The sequence below is a fragment of the Melozone crissalis genome, unplaced genomic scaffold (genome assembly GCF_028551555.1).
Source record: "Melozone crissalis strain CALT ecotype California unplaced genomic scaffold, PUWL_Pcris_2 ptg000034l_1, whole genome shotgun sequence".
Lineage (NCBI taxonomy): Eukaryota > Metazoa > Chordata > Aves > Passeriformes > Passerellidae > Melozone > Melozone crissalis.
Genome location: NW_026535812.1, coordinates 6,510,148 through 6,531,818, shown reverse-complemented (window position 1 = coordinate 6,531,818; position 21,671 = coordinate 6,510,148). Strand labels below are relative to the sequence as shown.

Sequence of the window (21,671 nt, the reverse complement as noted above, 5' to 3'; positions counted from 1 at the left end):
CCTGAGGTGCCTTGTGTGCTCACCTCCTGTCCATGAGCAGAACTTCCATGGGATGTGTCCTGCCTGCAGCCACACCTGGGCACAGGTAAGTCAGGGAGCTGAATTTGCCCACACATGAGCTGGAACAGCTCTTTCCAGATGAGTCAGAGCTGGGCCATGAGGCTGCCCACCAGCCCCAGCACTTACCAGGGCCTGGTGTGCTCCCCCTGGTTATTCCCTTTGTCTGCCTGGCTCTGGGGCTGTGTCAGGGGCTGCCATCTGAAGCTGTGAGCAGCCCTTCCCTTGCTGGAAGTCCCGCAGTGCTTCTCTCTAGCATGGAAAGCACACAGGCAGTTAGGACAAGCAGAAGGCCAGTTGTTCAGTATTTTATTCAAGAGGAAATATACACACACCTCTCCCTGGCAGGGGGAGCAGCCAGCCCAGGGCATGTTTGTGCAAAGGAAGGAGCCCGGTGTTCCCTGGGAGCGCTGGAGCCGGGTGTGTGATGGAGCAGGAGATCCCCGCGGCTGGGCCCTGCCCGAGCGCTCTCCAGCAGCCCCGGCACTCCCCAGAGCGCCGCTGACATTTCCAGGAACAACAGAAGGAAGAGGCAGCTTATTGTGCTTAAGACATCTGAACAAATCCTGGGTAGGAGACACTCACAGCTTGTGGGTATTGCTAATTACTTACAGTTAAAAAAGAATGGATCCTGACGGGGACAGGACCCTGTGGGCCCTGTGGAGTCTCTGCCACCAGCACCCCCCAGGTCACCGTGCTCCCAGCCTGTGCCTGGGCAGGGCTGCAGCTCCTGCTTGCCTGCAAACAAGGTGAGCTGTGCTGGGCAGGGGTGTCCTGCTCACGTTCCCTGCCCTTGGTGCCCCAGGGAGAACTGGTGAGGAGCTCCCTGCCCTTGGGAAAGGCCATGCTGCGCCAGCCCACCCTTCCTGCCTGGGAAGGACAAGCCATTCCCAGGGGAGGAAGAGCTTTCCTCTTTCTGGGGGGAAAGCTCAGAGGCCAGGCATGAGAGTGAGCTCGTTCAGCTCTCCACTCAGGTTACAATTGAAAGGTTAAATATGAATAAATGCTGTAGGTTTATATATAATGTTTCCTTCTACTTATGGAACGTGTCTGAATGGTCCAAAGACACCAAAAATGTTGTTAGAAACTGTAGTTAGCCAAGAAAGACAACCCCACCCTTAAAAACAAAATAAATCCTATTTAGTTTTACTACAGCCTTTGTTAAATGCCCTCAGAAAAACAGAGTATTTTCAGGTGCCTTGTGAGAATGTATCTGTTCATGCAATGGCCCAAGTTCCTCATTTCACAAGCATTGCACATTTTTATGTAAGTCATCAAAACTATAAAACCTATTATTTTTGTCTGAAAGTCTTAGTCTAAAAAGTACAGCATTACTTTATATCCACCCATGGAAACTCCTAGACGCGCATGTGCACAGACACACACTGTTGCCTAAATGTCTTCTAAAGATACTGATTACAAAGTGTATAAAATTGGGAATACATTGTCAGGATACAGTGAGAGATGAGCCACCCTCTACCACAGACTATAATCTAGGATCAGTCACTAACTGTACACGTTTTTACAGCCTTGGATTCACCAGGGACTTCTGAAACGCAAACAGCAACTACACAAAGAACGGCAGTACCGCTGCAGGAACACAGGAGTTACTGGCTCCAGCTCCATGGAGCTGGCTGGAATCTGAGTGACATTTCTGTTTCCTTCAAGCAGGGCTGAAACTCAACCTCCTGTGAGACAGCTCCACTACCAGCTGGGTGAGGGACCCCTGCTCCGAACCTGCTCCTGGACTGGGAGTGATGAGCAGGAGCCAAAGCCTCCTCTCTCCACTAGGATGACCTTAGGCTCTATTTTAACAAGCTCACATGCCACTGAGACCTTGGGCCACCTCCCAGGGGCATCTCCACACTGTCCCCAAGCTCTGCCGACACAGTGGTGTGGCTGGTAAAATTCTTTTTGTTTAAACTTTGTTATTCTTCAGGCAAATGCAGGCCCTGAGGCCGTTTGGTCCTGAGTGTCCGGCACCAAAGAGCCCAGGAGGAGGCAGAGGCGGAGCCGAGGGCGGCTGTTCGGAGGTAGTCGCTTCCTTCGCCTGTCCTGGTACTCCCCAGTCCAGTGTGGTATTGGTTAGATGGCCATGCCCCACCTCTGCCTGCTCCCCCTCCTGCCCACCTGCAAAAGCCAGACCCCCTTCCCAAGATCCAGGCAGAGAAAAGGGAGCAGGTGGATTCTGGCAACTCATTCCCCTCCAGAGCAAGACCTGCCTTCTCAGGAGATTTCAGAGCCTGGCCTACCTCAACAGCTGCTCGGTGCATAGCCTGGAGAAAAGTTGGAGGCACTTTGTGCATTCTCTAGCTTGCCATTCCAACCTGCTGGAAGCTTGGTGCCCACAGCCTCGGAGAAGGTCGCACCAGCACTAGGGAAGGGGCTGGACAAGGCGCCAGGACAGATAGAGACGGGAGGAGCCTTGTGAAGCTGTTTGAAAAAGACTAAGGGCACCTTGGTTTGCTGCTCCAGGCGTGCACCCCCCCATGCTCTGAGGGACCCCTGCCAACAACCTGACAGGTGGAAACATCTCAAGTGGCACGTCCTCGTGTGAGAAGTTGTGTGTGGGGTAACCCAGACCAACAAAAGGGCCTATTTCTGCTAGAAAAGTCTTAAGATTTGTCACTACCTTACGTGCAGACGTGGGAGAGCCGATCAGGCTGAGAACGTGTTAAAATTGCTCAGGCTGCTGCTAGTTCACCATGTGTAAGTCCTGTGACCGCGCTCCCATGACAGGAATCTGAAATATCAAGTGCACTGGAAAAAAGGGATTGTCAGAAAAAACAGAAAATAGAAATACTACAAAAGCAACATTACTGAGAAGGAAGCGGACTGAGCCGATGCCGACTTGTATGGTCACACAGTGGTTTCTATAGTCTCAATCACTTCCATCTCGCACTGCGAGGGCGACAGGAGCGGGCATTCGTCCGGCTCCCAGCTGCTATCCGGGCTGTAATCTTCCTCTGAGCTCAGCTCGGCCACCCCCTCCGTGTCCTCGTCACACGACTCCATGTAGTGAACCCCCACGGCATTGATGCCGGAGTCCTCGGAGCTGGACGGGGACGAGCAGTGCTCTGGTTTTGGTGTATTGCTCTCCTTTGTGATTAAGGCGTTGCGGACGGAGCCCTCGTCGGGCTTTGCCCTGTGCGGGGCGGGCGGCTGGCGCTGCACGTAGCACATCTTGCCGTTGATGCACTTGACGCGGTAGTTGTCGATGAAGAGGTCGGCGATGGTGCAGAACTGCGGCGCCTCGGGCGGCAGCGGCGGCTGGAAGGCGGGAGCGAACTTGAGGAAGTGCTCGGTGAGCGACACCGAGATCTGGATGGTGTTGGGGGACTCCCGGGGCCGGACGGGGATCTCGGTGCTGGGGAGCTGCTCCACGGGGGTCATGGGCTGGTAGACGTATTTACCTGTGGGGACACACAGGAGCGCCATTTAAAGGTCTTTGACTTGGAACAGAAGTGATGACGTTGACACGCTTGGACAACACCAGCAGTTCCCTGCTGGTAGCAGCTGCTGCTTCTCTCGTGGCCTCTCCAGGTATGGATGCTCTGACACCTAATGCTGCAGGTAATCACAACCTCCTGTACTCCAGTGCTGCTCCCCTCCCTGACCCTGCCTCAAGGTCTGCTGTAGGACATGACTAACTCTGGAGAATTAACTCCAGGGTACAACTCCATAGCCATGAAGTGGGAAAGATGCAAAGTCTGCCCACCATGTCTTCTAGAAGAAAGAAAACAGACAAGATTCTCAGAGGCTTTTCCCCCCCCACTGAACATAACGTGTAAGTTCTAGCTTGCATCTTTGCTACAATGATCAAAATTTTATTATATTGCTATTATTCCAGTGTGTCTCCTTGTCCGTGACTCCACGTTCTTTGTTTTTGGGGACTAAGTCGTGTTTTTCCATATTATAAACCAGAAGCTCATACATAACTACAATTAGAATTTTAAGGCAGAAAATAAGGGAATTTCTAAGCTTTTGGCATCTTGATTATCTGGTTAAGTAGTAAGAAAATAGGATTATGTTGGTTATATTGAGCTGAACAAAGTGTGAACTGAACATCTTCACTAACAGAAATAAATAAGAGAGCAGAAAATTGGGACTATGTCAGGAAAAACTGAGAAACCCGAGGCTATGCCTAAGACTGTAAAATGCTGCATTTTATTTGCATGAAGCTTCTGAAAGATTCATGTCTCCCCAGGGGCTCATCCATTGGAAAAGCACAAATTTCCAGAAGCCTTGTGAGTAGTGGGGCTGTCGGTGGAGTTTTGCTGCACGAGCCGCAGATCCTGCTTTGCAAATGCACCAAAGCAGGGAGGGGCTGTGTGGGTGCCTGGAGCTCTCCAGGTGAGGGGCAGAAGGCTCCTGCAGTAAGGAAGGCAGAGTGCTGGTGTGTTTCCAGCTCACAGGTAGATGCAGCCTTTCCCCCTGAGTTACCCATTCCTTTGGAACATCGCAGAATGGCTGGCCTCGGGAAGGACCTTGAAGACCACGGAGTTCTCATCCCCGTGCCGTGGGCAGGGACACCTCCTACTAGGCCAGGTTGCTGTAAGCCGCAGGGCAGGGCTCGCTCTCCCTGCAAAGCCTCTCTCGGCAGCAGAGAATCCCCCTGGGGCCGGGAAACCCCCCCAGCCCCGGAGGAGCTCTGTCGGCTCTCGGCAGCCGCGGGTGCTGCCGGCGCTCCGGGCCCACGCACAGCCTGTGCTCTGCCAGCTCCGGGATGTCACCGGCAGCACCGGGAAGGCCCTTCCCACCCCGCAGTGCTGCCGCAAGGGAAACGGGTCATGCGAGAATCGGCTGGGATTTCCAATCCCTGTAACCCAAGGATAGGGAGTGCAGCTGAAAGGCCACGGAACCGAAGGAAGGGCTCTGGAGCGTGGGAGCGGCTCCAGGCACGGTGAGGGAAAAGCCCACCCGTGTGCCATGGGAGGAGAGAGCAGGCAGAGCTGGCAGCAGAGGGAAGGAAGTGTGTGAACAGCTTTGACCAGCTCCCCTCGAATACCTCATCCAGTGTTTTCTCCCCACAATCTGTGCAATGGTAACTGCTGACAGAGCCACGGGGAAAGCTCAGTGACAAGAAATGAAGCTTTTCCCCTGTCTGCTTATGGCTGGATGACAGAAAACACAAAGCCATCCTCTCCAATTGCCATCTTTGTACCATGGTGTAGCTCCTAAACCTGCTGTGACTCAGAGGAAACTGTTGGCATCCAGCAGCTGCATGCTCCAGCCACAGGCAGAGCGCAGCTCCCACTCCTCAGCACAGATCCTTGGTTCTGGCGTCTCTGAGCAATGGGGTCCCCTCAGAGGTTTCTCAGATCTTGTGGACAGAACTTCCCTGGGAAGCTCCTCACCCTCACAGCCACAGCAGCAGCCCACGGCTTCCTGCCATCTGCTGCTTCCCAGAAATCCTTCTGTGAAATTAGTGAACATTAAATATGCCACTGCCTTGCAAAGCCCCACAGCTGATGATTACTGTGCTGCTGGCTGGGATAGTGTCTGATAAATTCAGCTCATGGAAACTGAAGTGCAGCCTGCCCTTGCCTGAAACCACAACGCTCTATTTATCCATAGATTTGTAGGGCTTCTGTGTGGGCTCCTTTGACAACCAATGATAAAGTACAACCAGATACTGGTGAAAAATATTTCTTCAACTCAATTCTGTGCTGCCTCTATTTGAAGAGTCCAAGGAAGGGTCCAGTGAAGATTTTACCAGGATGAAGAAAAAAGGTCTCTGTACAACAGGACTCTGTTTTTCCACTTAAAACAGTCACCATGTGCTGGCAGAAGGCTGAGGGATGTTGGAAATAGAAAGTAATGTATTTAAGCCAAGGGAGCTTACAGCATGGGCATGGAATGGTAAAGCAAAGACTCCTCAGTTTGACTCTTTTGGTGTTTGTTTTTCCCCTTTTGGGAAAAGAAGAAGAGAGGTGGCCAGGTCAGCTATGGAGTTGCTGGGAGCTCAGCTGGCTGTTTCTCCACTGCAGCCACACACAGCAGCTCCCTGCATGTCTCAGGACTGCCCTGCTGGCACTAATTCCAGAGCAGGAGCAAAGAGCACAGGATTTCAGAGCCTGTCTGTGCGGCCTCATGGGGGCTGAAATGTTCCTCACGTTCCAAGGACAAGCTCTGCCAGGGTAAAGCAGGAACCAGCCAACACACAGCAAAGAGAATTTTCTACCTTAACTGATTTCTACATTTCTTTAGAATTCTGGTACAAGTTTGTCAAGTCTTAGCTGGTTTTAGAGGCAATTTTAAACAGATTAAACTTGTTTCAAAACATGACCAGGTGCTCAGAACTGGGACTGTCAGACTGGATCATGGACAATGCTGAGCTTACAGCCTCTGTTACCACCCCTCACCCTACATAATGTATGGAAACTCATCAGCCAGGATGCAGCCTATGAAAAATAAATGCAGAAATTAGAAATAAGATTGCCCCCCACCCTTGCAGCTTGCAGGATTGCCAGGTTTTTTCACTAGAAATGCCCCTAGAAGCACAAGTCCCCAGGTTCTCTTACAATCCATCTCAATCTGATCAAATACCTGTGGAAATCAACAGCAATATTTTTGCTGACTCTGAACAGCTGGCAACAGTCTGTGATAAAACAGTACTTTGAGCACCTATTCTGCTTCATTCCATCTAATACACCAGCTCAGAACTTATTGCCTATTTATTCCAAGTCAGCTGAAGAACTCTGTGACTGCACTGTGCTGATGAACACTCCTGTAAATGACAGTGTTCTGCACAAATTCAGATGTCACACAAGACACCACATCCGAAATTGTTTCCTGGGTCATTTCCCCACCAATGCCTATATGGAAGGCGGAGAAGGAAAAATACTGCACGTGTCAAACACGTCTAAAAATCAAACTCCAGAGCCTGTGAAAAGCAATTTGCTGCATTTGCAGAAGTTTGGGAAATTCTTGTGCACTTTAAGAGCTGCTGTGAAGAGGTGTCACAGTTCTGGCTCTGCACTTCCACCACCGTGGCAAAAGGGCTCAGAGGAAACAAGAGCCTGCTCCCCTCCTGGAAACAGTGTCAAATCAGGCTCTGCCAGAATGACTGCCATGGTAACTCTGGGGTGTCCATGTCTGCTGGCTGACAGGTGAGATGATGAAACAAGAGACCCCAGAAATAGGTCTATAGGCTACACTTAACCATTTCTCCCCTGAGCCTTATCCCCCACCAACACTGCTCCTCTGTCTGACCCCCCAAAGTGACAGCAGCCTGTGCACAACAAGAAAGGGACAATTGTTTCTCCATTTCTTCAGCTGGCCCTTGTGCCAGCACACAAACCAAATCCTCAGGGACCTGGCACATGCTGCAGCCAACACTCAACTGCAGAACAACTATTCAGCTATGTCCAAGGAAGTGAGTGCTGGGCAGTGCTCATCTCCCTGTTGCTCTGTGCACAGAAATAGGATTTCTATTGCCAAATCGGATGGATGCTGTTCCCAAAGCCTTGGCTCACTCCGTGCCTCCAGTGAGACTGCCAGCAGGCTAAGGCAGGATCCAGCACAGCAGGGAGCTCCATCATCACCTGCACATCTCCAGCAAACTCAGGCAACTTGGAAAATTTTTTATATTTGTGGCACTAACAAGTAGAACTATGTGGCTGATTGACTGGAAGCTGCATTATAGAGCCTCCTGCTTCCATAACCCCAAATTAAGCTTTGAGAAACAAGCCAAGAGGTCATTTCTCTCTGATTTTTTGCTAATTGGGCAGTCTGCATGCATCTTCACCAAACAGACACAAAACAGCAGCAATTTCTGTGGCAAATATGAAATAACCATAAAATAAGCAGAGGTGTGGCTGGAAATTTTTCTTTTCCACTTCCTTCCATCCCAGCATTCTGGTTTACCTCTAACACTCATTAATGTGCTTGACATACTGAGAAAAAAAGTCCAGCATTCATGAGGGACATTTCCTAGAACAAATTCTCAAATTTTACCCTCTCAAAAGAAGGACTTAGTCCTAATAACTAACACCATGAATTGCACTGCACTTCAGAAAATGGTAAGAGAGAGCTGGGGATTTTACAAGTCTAAGTCAGCAATACATACCATGGATATTTGTTCACATGCAAGGCATTTAGACATCTATTAACTGAAAGATAAAAGCTTTTTTTCATATGTATTCTTCCCCCTGCAGCTGCTGGAACAAATATTTCTACAGCCTCCCATCTGCCAGCTGATCTATCTCCAAAAATCAGCAAGGTTAACAAAGACCTGCTACTTGGCAGCTATTGAACAGGACCTGGCTCAGGTCAGGAGCTGCTCCTGTGTGGGCTGAGCACTTGTGGAAGTCCCAGGCAGAGGTGGGCTGGAGGTGACCTGGCTCTGATCCCAGGAGAATCTCCGTGCCTTTGGCTGAGGTGGATGCTCCAGAGGGGCTGGAGCTGTGACCCCAGGCACTGTCCATGGCCCCCAGTGAGGGTGTGGAGGGATGTGTCCTGTTCACCAGCAGAGAGCTCCTCTCCAGATACTGGTGACTTGGTGCTGCCTGAACACACACCTGTGTAACAGCACCAGTAATCCTCCTTGTGAAGTCCAATGGGATTCTCACTCCAGCTGTGCCAGACTTTGCTATTGCCTCTCGCAACTCTGCCAAAAATTCAGCTCACACAGGAGGGGAATTGGTCCCACTATGAAGAACATAAAACCTCTAATTAAATACCACACAGCTCTGAAGGACTGAAGGCAAAGGAAGCATTCATAATGCATGTGTGACAGGAGACAGCGCTGCCTTGGAGGGGATCTGCATTATTCCAAGGAGAGCTCCCTGCACAGCTGTTCTGGGTGTGGAAACCTTGGAGCTGAGCTGCTCGAGCACTGGCTTTGCTCACACAAGAGACGGAGAACAACTGAGTGCTCTTCCAGCACCATTTGTTCCACACCTCCTGGGTGGGGCAGGAGAGCCAAGTCAGGCTCTGGGGAAGCAGCAGGTGGATGTGCAGCTCTCTGCCAGGTGCTGACAGCTCTGAGCAGGAGTGGTGCCCTGCTGCCAGTGCTGGCACAGTGGCCCCAGGACAGTACAGAAGTTGTCACACCCAGCTGGGCTTCCAGGGCCCCAGGGCAGTGGATGGCACAGGTGTGCCAGCCCAGCCAGAGGGAAGGAACCAGGCAGGATTCACGGCTGGCACAGCAGAACCTTGGGGCAAGGGAGGGTTTCCTCCTTCACAGCCTAAGGCAAAGCTCCCTGCACATCCTGGACAGGTTTATGGAGGGCACTCAGCATCCTCAGCCTGCTGGAGGTGCCCACCACACCTGTTTGTTGCTAAGTGCCCAGCAGAGTGGAATTCCATTGGGAAGTGGGATGCTGGGCTGAGTACCCACCTGGGGTTATGGCCCTCCAGCCCTGCCAGCTGAACAGTGGACAGAATGACTGCCCTGGCTCTCCTCCTCCTCTCTCCAGTTACATGCACAGCTTGGAACCACAAACCCTTGCAAACAAAGCTTGCCCTAACCATAAATACTTGTCAAGGACTCCAAACCACACTTAGAGCACAGTTCTAACTTTTCCAGAGAGGTGAGAACAAATGGAAGGAGAAACCCAGAGCACATTTACAGATGGCACATGTGAAAAACTGCACTGCTCGCCCAGTCTGCACTTCTTTGTGATGTATGGAATAGACATCATGTCACATCCAGCAAATCCTCATGAGCTGCATAGTGAACAAAAGACGTGGAATCAGCCACCAGAGGAAGTGGAAAACATTTCAGGACATTGAGGCACTGCCAGATTGACAGGCTCAAGTCAAGCTGAACTGGGCCACTGGTAGTTATAATAAAGCATAACTGAAATGATTGTCCACCTTGAAGAAGCCTTGTAGATGAAGATATGCAGCACCTCAGTGCAAGTGATATTTCTGCCTTGCACTCTGTCCAAACAACTCTGAAAAAACACTGAGATTGCTCAAACAAATTTCTGGTGTGGGGAATGCAAACAGAACATTCTGCATACCTGCAGGAATTCTGGCAGAAATAGAAGGCCCAGTAAGGGATCAGAGAAGAGACTCCAAGGGCACAAATCAACTCAGCAAAGGAACAACAGAAAAAGCAGCCACACACCAGGACCTGAGCAGGCTGGAAGTGCAGCAGGAAGGGCTGGCAGGCTGTGCCCTAACAGAAATGTGTCACTGCAAACAGCTCCTTCTCACAGGAGCACCTCCATCTGAGCACTAATGAATCCATCCCATTCCAGACCCCATCCAAGCACAGGGGAGAAGCAGTCCAGCGATGTTTTGGCAGTGGCTGCCTAGGAGCAATTCCATACAGCTGCCAGCTCTCTCCTGTGGAGGTGTTCCCTCCCTGCTGCACAGCCAGACAGCTGTGCCAGCCCCTGACTCAACGCTTTTCACAGGAAACCAGCAGAGACGGGGAGAAAATCAGGAAGTTTTTCCTCATCAAATTTGTATTTTAATGCCCTCTTGTCTTGATCTGTTTTAAATACAAAAAGGATCATGACAGTACATGCTGTGAGCTGTCTAAGCCTTTGAGGAGTTTCTGTGCACATCAGCTTAAGAGCAGGTAACGCTTAAATGCAAACAGACCCTGGAGCCTCCTCCATCATCCCTGCTCTTTACTCTCATTGCTTACATGGATTTACTGGACTTAAAGCAAAAGCAACCCTGAAGGCTGGAGAGATGCAGCCATAAAGCCTCTTAAAGGGGCTGTATTTGCTCACTAACCATTGTAAGGGGGCAGAGCACCAGCACCCAATGAGGCAGTGGGCAGCAGCACACACCATGTGTCTGTTCTGGAGGAGCTCTTTTCTTTCAGTAGCTCGAGAATGTCACCCATACCACAGGTGCTACTCACCCCAGCTCCATGCTGGGTTCCAGAAACACAGAAGTACTGGCATGGAAAGTGTGGCACAGCCCTGGTTACCTCTGCCAGCACAGCAGCTGGGCAACACTACCCAAGCTCTGAATCCAAGGATTTTCATCTTCCAACATCCCCTCCAAACCCACCCCCAAAGGCCAGAACAGCCACTTCTTACACATTCTCCTGAGAAATTTATCCCCCAAGTTGCACTAGATATTTTTAAAATTCAGTAGAGAAAATAGCAAAAAATGGCTTAGTGCTAAATATTTATTCTACAACCCCATCCCTGAGCACCATCTGCTCAAGCTTCAGCAGCCCATGGTTTCCATGCAGCCAGTCAGTGTACTGACAGGGAAACAAAGCAACAGAAGCACAGCTCCATGTCCAACTACCCAGAAGACCATGGCATTGCCTGGAAATCAAAGGGATGGAGACACAAGATCCAGTTGTCTTCAGATGTGTGGTATGTGCTGCAGGGTGCACCCTGAGCCTCTGCATATCATGGAATGCTTTCTTGGGAATTTTTAAATAAGCAGAAGAGCTCACCAGGCCCTTGAAGGAAAAGTCCTCTCTAAAGACCTGCACTCTGCACCCAGAGGGGACAGCTGGGGCAGGAGGTTGGGATTCACAGCTTGGAACAGACACATCTCTGTGGCCACAGTGTTTTCCTGCTGGCTGACAGGAGAAACAATGGCCCATGGGAGGTGCTTTACCTGTGCTGATCCCTTGCTGTGGCCAGAGCCCAGGATCTGCTGACACATCATCTGTGCAGTTGCTGTGTGAGAGCAGGAGCCTTCAGGCTGGACAGCACCACGTTCTTCAGCTCCAGTGCTGGGAGCAGGGTCCCTATTCCCAACACACTCTGCTAACCCAGCGCTGTTCCTGGTGCCTCATGCACCTCTCCATACACACGCCATTCAAACCAAGCTATTTCTGTCACAAGCCTCTGGAGAACCCATTTCTGGGGATTTTAAAGGACTGCTCTCTCTGCTAGTGCACAAACACATCACCACCTGGAGCTGAGGAGTGCAACTATGGGCACCAGTGCTCCCTTGGAGGGGTGTGGGATCCAGCAATGCTCTGCATCAACACATAGAAGCCCAGGTACCACCACTGGAAGTGGAGCAGGTGGATATCACATGGAGCCACTGTGTCACACAGTGCCACTGCAGGCAAGTGACTTGGAGCACCTGGACAGCACAGCTGGCAGCACAAACAGCTCTCTGCTGTGAGCCAGTGCTGGCAGAGGTGACAGCATCGCCCCTGGCTTCATATCCAGAGAGACAAGATCCCACAGGACCAGCTGCAGAATGGCTCCTGTGCCAGCAGATCAAGGTCTAGTGGCACAGGGAGGAAAAACAAAGCAAAAGGTGAGTGTCTCCTTCCACCTGCCCTGCCTACAGCTGGGCTAACGCTGCTGGGCTGCAGGAAGGCTGCAAGAGCTGGTCAGTCCACCCTGGCACACCTGATGCTGCCCCAACCTTTCACCAGTGAGTGAGTGAGTGAGTGAGCAAACACCTGGAGTGGGACTCGGGCTCGGGAAAACACTGAAATCCAACCAGTCAGCTACACAGCAAGGAGCAGCCAAGCACCCTGCCTGCAACAGTTACAGGTGAGCACCAGCATCATGTGTGTGGCAGGGAGAGGGACAGCCAGAGCCTGGCACACAGAGCCTGGCACAGCAGGGAGTCATTTCAGGGCTGGGTGCAAGCACACAGCCAAACAAGCAGCTTCCAGAGCAGACGTGTGGGCTCTCGAGCTCCGCAGCCACCAGTGAGAACAAGAATACAAATGCGTGCCTCTTGCTGAAATTGTTTTACAACGTAGGTTACATATAAATTCCAACTGTTACATGGCCTAAATTAAAGCATGGCTATGTTAAAAACAAGACCCAGTTGCCAAGCAATCAGTTTTCACTTTCCCAGTAGGTTTTTGACTTCCCTCTATGTGAATATACTCAGCTATTGGCAAAAACCGCTCCAAATGGCACAAACTGCACTTCTTGAGTTCTGTGATCAGTCACTACATAAAAATTGATTAGTGGAAGAATCAAAGCCATTATGAAAACATACTCTGTATCTTGTGGGCAGATAAATTCATAGAGGTGCTGGAAGAAAAACCACAACACATTAAACCAGGGTCACTTTATATGCACAGAGAGAGATGCTCTACCTGGAATCCAATCTACTGTCAACCAGCTTTTGCATTAGTATAAGCTTGTGCCATCCATCAGCAGCTAAGCCCACACTGTCACAGCTCTCGGGAGTTTGGGAACATCTTACACTGTTTGTGAGTAAAGCATTTTGTTTTTTATCCTTTACAGAAACACAAATTTCTAGTAGAGCCTCACCAGTGTGCAGAAATAAGTTCCCAAGGCTGGCAGTGAGTCATGAAGTGTACAGCAGCACTGTTAAATCGAGAGCCATTACATAAGAACACCCCAAGATGCCCCTGCTCTACAAGGCCGGCTCTGCTGGTGCAGCCACACGAGCAGTGACAAAACGTGTTCCTGATGAGCACACAGGTGCTGCCAGGAAATTGGAGGTCCTGTGCCAAGCACCTGAGAGGCCCCTTCAGTGCTTCCAGCAGACTGAGCAGTGTGAGCTCTGCAGCCCTGCAGGATGGAAGTCACAGCCAGGACAATCTTGTGACTCAGTCCCCTGGGACAATGCAAGGCTATGACCACAGGCTGCCAGTTAAGAAACATCCATCAGGAGCCACCAGGGGAAGGATGTGACAGCAGGCATTTTGCATCGGGCACTGGCATTAAGCAGGCTCACAGAGCAGGCTGGCAAACAGATTCCCTCACCTGCAGAGTCCAGGAAGGAAGCCACACGCTCGCCACAGGCACAGTGCTCCATGCAGATTTTATCTTTAGCCTGTTCCTCTGCAGTGACAAAAGTGCCAGCAGCCTCTCACCGGCAGGAGCACAGGCCCAGCCCTCAGCATGCAGGGTTCAGGACACCCTGCATTCACAGACAACCCCATCAGCTGATGAGAGACAAGATTAATGAACTTTTTCTTCAGAAGAACTTGCTTCTGAACCAGCCTTGTCCTTTCAGGTTTCTCTAAATCAGCACTTAACCCTTCAAGCAGCCACAGAGGAAGGGTGTCAGTTATCTGCCACTCTCCAAGGCTCTTACCAGCAGATCACTGAGTTTGGGGCAAGCAGATAAAATTCTTTGTGAATTATGCCTCTCAGGTGGACAGATTACAGCCTCATAGTCATGCATGACAAAGAGATTTTGGCTGGCAGGAAGTGTTTTGGTACACAGGTCCCTTTTTCTTTGACTTTTGGAGAAAGAAGTACAGTGATTTCTGTTCAATCCCTCATGAGCTGTACAAGAGTTAGTCCTGTGAGACACACTAAGAAAGTAGCCTGAATTCAGAGATTTTTCAATGGTCTAATTCTGTTAAGTGATATCTGCACCTTTGTTAAAAATAACAGAACATGCATGTCTCTAAACATTATAGTAAGGATTCAGAATGAATGGCAGCAGGTTCTTCCAGAGGCGCTGACATTTCCACAGGGCACAAGGAATCAACACATGTGAGTTCTCTTCTCAATGGTACATTCATACTGTGATTTCCAGATTATAACTAAAACCTGAGGACCAAAATCCCATCCAGGTCTGGAATGGTGCACCCATAAAAACTGGCAGTGTTTTCCCTTAGAGTAACACTTCAGAATATCAGAATATATTAAGCTGACATTCTTTCCTTGGTTGTGTACAGCTTAGTGAAACGAAGCTGGAATATCATAGCTCTTCAAAATACAGGTGAAGAGAAGATCTTGCACAGCCACAGGCAACAAATCCTCATTAAAAGTCCTTTCCCATTACAAGCTGCAACATCCACCTTTCTGCAGCTCCTGCCTGGCACTCAGCATAATGCCTTGCTCTGTGCACAAACATTCTGTCCATACATGGACTTACCAGGATGAATGTTCAAATCCTTTTCAAAGCAGAAGTAAATTAAAAAATGTCTATTTGTCCCAGGATTTGTGTCATTCTCCCTCTAGACCAAGCTGTGTTTTCTGGGAATTCCCAGCCCTACTGCTCCTAGCCCCACTACTCCATTCCACTTTCAACAAGAGTTTTCCATGAAGAAAAATGTATGAGCTCCTCCAAATACTCAGAATTTCAGACACAAGCATGTTACAACTTCCTTTCCATGTTTATCAGGATGTAGTTTTGCCCTGTGGAACAGAACTGCTGGAAGTTCAAGTTGCCCTCCCCATTCCAGGCTGGCTGCTTCCAGTGCCCATCACCATCTGCAGACAGGGACACACAGAGCATCACAACACTGCTGCCCTTCTGCTCCCTCCTGGATGGGGAAACGAGTTTTACAGCCACCAAAAGCCAACCTGAGGAAAACCCACTGGAGTAAGAGTAAGGCTTTTGGAGATGGACAGTGCATGCTGTGCTGCAGAGCACCCCAGGGCTGTGGCTGCTCCTCTAACACTCAGGGATCGACAGACACTGGCTGCAGGCAGGCACAGCTCCTCTTTAGACCCCCAAGCCCTATCAGCATGCCTCTGAATTCCTCCCCAGACCATCTCAGCTCACTTACCAGCTCTGTCACAGCAAAGCAGGGCTCCCTCACTGACTCCCTCCTCACAATTCCCACGGGCAGACTGGGGTCTGGGTAATTACATGGGCTTGGGAGATTGCCAGAGCCCCTGCTGATGGCTTCTGTCACTGGAGGGGGCAGAGACACCTTGGAAATGCTGCTGGTGTGCACAGAGACCCTGAAATGCTGCACACACCACTGTGTGGCAGGGGGAAATGCCTGCACCTGGGCCAGGTGTGTACCTGCCAGAGAGCAGGCAGGAGCTGCCATGGACACACACCACATCTCTCTGGAAGAGGTTTAATCAAGGATGGCCCTGACAGAGAACTTTCACCAGCTTTGTGCAACAGACAACAAATGCCTTCATTTAAAAATGCTGTAAAAGAAAGGCACCAGTGATTCAAGCAGAGGAGAATGTGAGGAGCAGTATCAGCTCAGAGCACACCCAGGTGCAGTGACTGTGCTGATTTGGCTCGTTCCCTGGCTGCAGCTGTGGGCAATGGATAAGGGACAGCCCCCTCCCCTGGCCAGCACACAGCTGGGACTGCTGAGACCCCAGTCACAGGAACTGTGCCTCTGCTGGGTGCCCTCAGACACTGAGAGCCAAGAGAAACCCTCGGCTGCCTGTTCAGGTGAACAACAAAATGTAAATGTACTCTAGTTCTACATTCCCAGAATATTGCTAGCCTGACCAAATTTAGAGAAGCCCTTCTCCCCAAACCAGCAAACACATGCCCTTTGTGGCATGCCACCCATCACACAAACCCATTTTCTCCTCTTAGCTGAAAAATGACATTTCCTTGGATCTCTTGCCAGGCCTGCCTGACCTCATGCAGAACGTGCCAGGTCTGGCTGCAAACTCCAGCCAAGCAGTGCCATAATTTGTGATGCACACCAGGGAGAGGGAAACTAATCCAAGGCACACCTGCAAGTGCCATCCACCACCCAGCAAACTGCAAGGGAGGGGGAGCAGGTGCATTTTTAAAAACCTTTCCTGCCACCAGGATCTTGTTCCTTGCCTGAGCCTAGCAATATGTTCCTTCCTGGCCCCCCAATGGAGATTTCACACTTTCCCCATGCTTGGTTTGTTTTCTTGTAAAGGTTTTAAACAGCTGAACCTGTAAAAGTGGAGTACTGAAATTTATTTGCTGCATTTATTTTCAATATAAGATATGCAAGAGGCTTTAAGGAGCTAAAAGCTAGCTCTTTTGATGCTTAATCAGGGGGGGAAAAAAGCATAGAAAGGCTAATACAAGGTGGCACAATTACTGTCTATTGATGCAACTGCTGTGGAACCACGATTCATCATGTATTATTGATAATTGCAGCATAATGTTCCGAGGGGTTTGCAGGGTGGTTAACAGAATGCAAGATATTCAGATTACAAATGAATCCAGTTGCAAGAGAATGCTCTTAATTGTATCAAGCATGGTGCCTTCTCTCACAGTTAATTCTTAGGAAGTAAAATTAGCAAAAGTCAAAGTCCTGCTGTCAGGTCAGGACAGATGCAACCCCGAGGATCTGATCCTTTCTGACATAAGCAGGTACCACCTCAGAGGCAGCAGCCTCACAGCCAGCATCAGTGCAAATCACAGCTGCAGTGGAAATCCCGAGGTGAGGAAAGGGAGGCAGGCACCTTGCTGCAGACCTGCCTCTGGCATGTTTTCTCTGGCTCTGGAAAAAGTAGATCAGAGTAATTTAAGGCTCTCAGCTTGCATCTAATAAACAAAACCTCCCAAGGCTGTCAGAGGGGAGGAAGGTGAACAGGGGGCTGCCACCCTGGCAAAGGGAATGCACGCAGGACACAGAGCAAGCAGGAGAAATGTGTAGTGGGTCAAACAGGGGCTGAAGTAAAAAACACCTCCTGGGCCAACACCTTCTTCCCTGCTGGGAAAAGGATTCCTGAGGCTTGAGCCCTCATCCTGCTTCCACATGGAGACTGGAGTCGGCACAGCCTCCTGGCAGCACCCAGGGGAGGGGTGTTGAGGACAGTACAGCAGCAGGGAGGTGTCCCTGCACTCCTGGGAAGAGTCCAGCAGCTTCCCCTCCCAGCCCCCCAGGCACACCCATCCTGCACGTTTTTCATGCACCTCTTATGGAGGCTGTACCTGGATTCAGAGCTCCCCACGCACGGGCGCGCATTAGGGAAACACCACCCTGGGAAATCTGCTCCTCACCAAGCCCAGAACAGACTGAAAAGGACCCAAAATGAACTCCAGGCTGAGACACACAAGTCATACATACACCCAGGGCAGCTGAGGCTCTCGGAGTTGTTGGGATACACCAGTCAGTCTCTGATCTCCCTGGCAGCTATTATTGCCATTTTACAGACAGAGAAACACCGGAGGCAAAGAGAGCGCCTCCAGCACTGCTCCCTTCCGAGCATGCCAACCACAAGGGCTTTGGGGATTCAGGCTGGGCCCTTTCTCAATTATTCCTCCCAGAGCCAAGTGGCTCTGCAACGCTAAATTGCTCCTGTCACTGAAGTAAGCAGATGTGATCCTGAATACACATGAGGAGACAATCTACTCATCATGGCATGGTGAGTTTTTGTAATTTCTCAGTGTAAGTGCACTTTAACTGAGTTGACATTCTCGAGGACCTTGGCCACTGATGGAAAATAATACTTCAATGGCCCTTTTAATTGATGTAGAGTTTCCTGTTCCCCAATACAGCTCTTAAGAGTCACAGAAAAGCACTTTCAAGAACCCTCTGAGGACTCCCAAGTCAGTATTGCAGCACTGCGTTTATGCAAGGTAACTCCCAATACTGTTTAATTACATCTCTGACCTCTATACAATTTCCCATTATAGACCTCATTCTTACCCCTTTTAAGTCCAACTCAACTCATTCCACAGGATACAAAGAGATCCTTAGCTCTGAAATTTGCATTAGGAAATGAGGGGCAAGAAGGGAGCATGCTTCACCATGGCTTTCAGAAGATTAAACAAGGCAGTGAACTGTGTGACTTCCTTTAAAATCCTCCATTTAAAATCCTGGCTTCTTGAGGCAAAAGTATCTCAACTTTTCCCTAGCCATAAAGGAGGGATTGAGAAGGAAGTCTGTACTTCTTGCAAATGCTATAACTATTTTTAAATCTTATAATTGCCAGACAGAAGCAAAGGGTTGGATGGGATCTCAAGTGGTCTTTCCAAGAGGGAAGCAGCTCCATGTAATGCCTCAGAGACACCAGTCTAAGCCTTCCCTGAAGGACCAGGACTCTTCACCTCCCCAAGTACTCTGTTCCCCTGCTGCATTTCTCTTTCTAGTTTTGATATTTTCCCATAAGAACCTGAACTCTCCTGGTCACAGGTAAGAGATTCCTGGTTATCTGCCACCTCTGTGCAGAGGAGGACTTGAATAAGCTGCTCTGCAAGGCCACCTTACACTTTGCAAAGCTCATCAGCCCTTCCTTTCTCCCTGCCTCAATCTTTTACAGCCCAAAGAACTCTTTCTTTTGCACCCCCTTGAAAAGTACATTTTTCTAGGCTGATCTCTGTGATCTCCTCCCCAGTTCTCCTACAGCTCTATAATAAAGTGCAATGCTCAAAGCTCAGCCCATCAGCCTGGTTTCCTCATCACTGAGCTGAAGAGACTAATTAAATTGCACACTTGCCATGCTCCTGGTAATGCATCCCAAGGCAAAGGTTGGGGTTCTGGGTTTGGCTTTTCTGCCACACAGCCCTCCTGCTGCTGAGGCAAAGCAGTTTGTGATCCATCCTAATCCCCAGATTCCTCTCTGAAATTGCTTCTTCAGATGTTCCAGTTCCATGTTTGACTTCCCCATCCCAGATGATTTTGGGTAACATCTCCAGTTTATAAGCACCACTCTGAGCTCTGATCCAGAGTGCTCATAAGCTTTTATATCTTGATGGTGGCCACAAATAACTGAGGCCAGGGAAATGTTGGGAAGAATCTAGGTCAGAACCTTTGTGTTACTGATGAAACACCCATGTCCCCGTCCCTGTGCAACAGATGACTGTGGCACCTTCTCACACAGCCAGTTGTGCCACACAGCACTCAGGACACAGACAGAAGAAAACCTTTTGCCCTGAACGGCTTTCACATTAATCCCAAATCAAAGCAAAATTCCTGAAATGCATATTTAATTGATATAGAAGTTTGCATCCAAACAAAAGCTGACTTTTGGGGCAGCCCCCTTTCCCTGTGAAACAAAATTTGCAAAAAGTCTGTGCGAAGGCGAATCCGTGAAGGTGACTAAATTGCAAGGAGAGATGGCAATGGCAATGGATTTAAAGGAGAATGGGATATCAGGAGTCCAGGGACACTCAGCAGCACCAAGTAACCCTCACATAAGGGTCCAGTGTTAACCTTGACCATCCAAGCTTTAAGATCTCCAGGACACAACACGACCCAAGTACATTTCTCCATCACCATTTCCTGACCTCGCATCAACACGCTGCTGGGAAAGCCTGCTGTTCAAGGCTCTACGTGATTAATTATTCATCAAACTATGTTTGGACATCCACAGTTCAATCTCAGCCTCCATGATTAGATACATCAGGATCTTGAATACTGATATTAAAGTCGTTGGGCGCCTTTTCACCAGAGTTGGCTCAATACTGGATTTTGAAGCTATCTGCTATATATAGCCTAAAGCAGTTACCTCTCTGCTCAAAGGGGTTTATGCTTGTAAAAAGCACCGAGAATGAAGTGGCTGGTGCGAAGGACAGTAGTGCCACAGCCCACCAGCCGGCTCAGGGGGAGAGGGGCACCGGGACTCCAGGCCCCGAGAGAACTCTCCGGACATCGCCGCTGCCGCTCCTACGGAGGCAGCACCCGAGGTCAGGGTCCCACTGGGGCCGCCTGGGCACGGACAGCTCCGGGAGCGGGCTGCTCCTGGCAGCGGGACGGGACGGACAGAACGGGACGGGACGGACAGAACGGGACGGGCGGTGAAGCAGTGCGCGGGCACCGACAGGGCACTCGGGACGGCCGGGATCGCGCACCCCCCGCCCGCTCCCTCGCCCCCTCACTCACAGTGGCACCATCCCAGGTGGCAGCACCAGTGCAGGCGGAAGCAGCGGCCGTGGCTGTGGGTGGCGCAGAGCGAGAGCCCGTCGCAGGGCTGGAAGTCGGGTCTGCCCGCGCAGCTGCGGGCGAGCGCCTGAGCCTCGTCCAGCTTCTCGCTCTTCGCCGCCGCCGCCCCGCTCATGGCGCCGCCGCTCCGCCCGCAGCCCCCGCGCCGCAGCGGCCAGAGGAGGAGGAGAAGGAGGAGGAGGAGGTTGAGGACGAGGAGGAGGAGAAGGAGGAGGAGAAGGCGCCGAGCCGCAGCGGGGACCGCCCGCCCGCCCAGCGCCGCGGGGGCAGCGCCGCGGGCAGGGCCCGGCCGCCCGCCTCGCCCCGCCCTGCCCCGCCCCGGTCCCGCAGCACCGCCCGCGGTACCCCGATGGCTGCAGCGCCCGGTGGCGCTGTCCCCCGATCGCCGTACCTTACGATGGCTCTGTCCCTCCATGACCGTGCCCTGCCGTCACCGTGGCCCCTCATAGCTGTGTCCACGATGGTCATGCCCTCGATGGCGATGTGCCCTGGCGGCCGTGTCCCGCGATGGCCGTACCCCTCATGGCTGTCCCCTCATAGCTGTGTCCCGCGATGGCCGTATCCCTCGATGGCTGTGTCCCGCAATGGCCGTACCCCTCGATGGCTGTGTCCCTCATGGCCGTACCCCTCATGGCTGTCCCCTCACAGCTGTGCCCCTCATGGTCGTACCCCTCGATGGCTGTGCCCCTCATGGCTGTGTCCCTCATGGCCGTACCCCTCATAGTTGTGCCCCTCATGGCTGTGCCCCTCGTGGACGTATCCCGCGCTGGCCGTACCCCTCATGGCTGTGTCCCCTGGCTGGGTGGGAGAGTGCCCCGCGGGCTGCCCTGCGCACGGGCTGAGCCCGGGCCGGTGCCCGAGGGCGCTGCCGGCAGCTGAGGGCCGCTGTGAGATCTCCCTGCTTTCCCGAGGCGCTCGCAGCGGCCGGAGCGCACGGGCGGGAGCGGCCGCCAGCCCCGGGAGAGTGAGCCCGGCTCCCAGCAGGGCTGCGGGCCGGCTGCCAGGCCGCCCCGAGCACTCCCCCGGCCATGTGGAGCTCCTGTCCAGACACCAGCGGATTGATAAATGGGATCCGGGCACTCTGGCACTGCGCAGCAGCCTCCGGGGAGTGTGGGCAGCAGGCAAGCAGCCCCGATTACAAGCAGCG

General features: G+C 51.3%; 1 protein-coding gene across 1 annotated transcript; it reads right to left on the bottom strand.

Annotated features, from left to right (window-relative positions):
* Positions 1–475: 475 nt before the first annotated feature.
* On the bottom strand, positions 476–20,776 carry CUNH3orf70 (chromosome unknown C3orf70 homolog). The gene is made up of 2 exons (XM_054282588.1): positions 20,465–20,776; positions 476–3,470 (listed from the first exon to the last, which is right to left on the bottom strand). Exons 1-2 carry the CDS (start codon positions 20,637–20,639, stop codon positions 2,917–2,919), a joined length of 729 nt encoding a protein of 242 aa, XP_054138563.1. The 5' UTR covers positions 20,640–20,776; the 3' UTR covers positions 476–2,916.
* Between the last annotated feature and the right edge of the window lie 895 nt (positions 20,777–21,671).

Excerpts from the sequence above, each read along its gene's own strand:
- CUNH3orf70 (XM_054282588.1), bottom strand. The coding sequence starts at position 20,639 with ATGAGCGGGGCGGCGGCGGCGAAGAGCGAGAAGCTGGACGAGGCTCAG. Across the intron at positions 3,471-20,464 it reads CCACCTGGGATGGTGCCACT|GTAAATACGTCTACCAGCCC; the intron begins GTGAGTGAGGGG and ends GTGTCCCCACAG.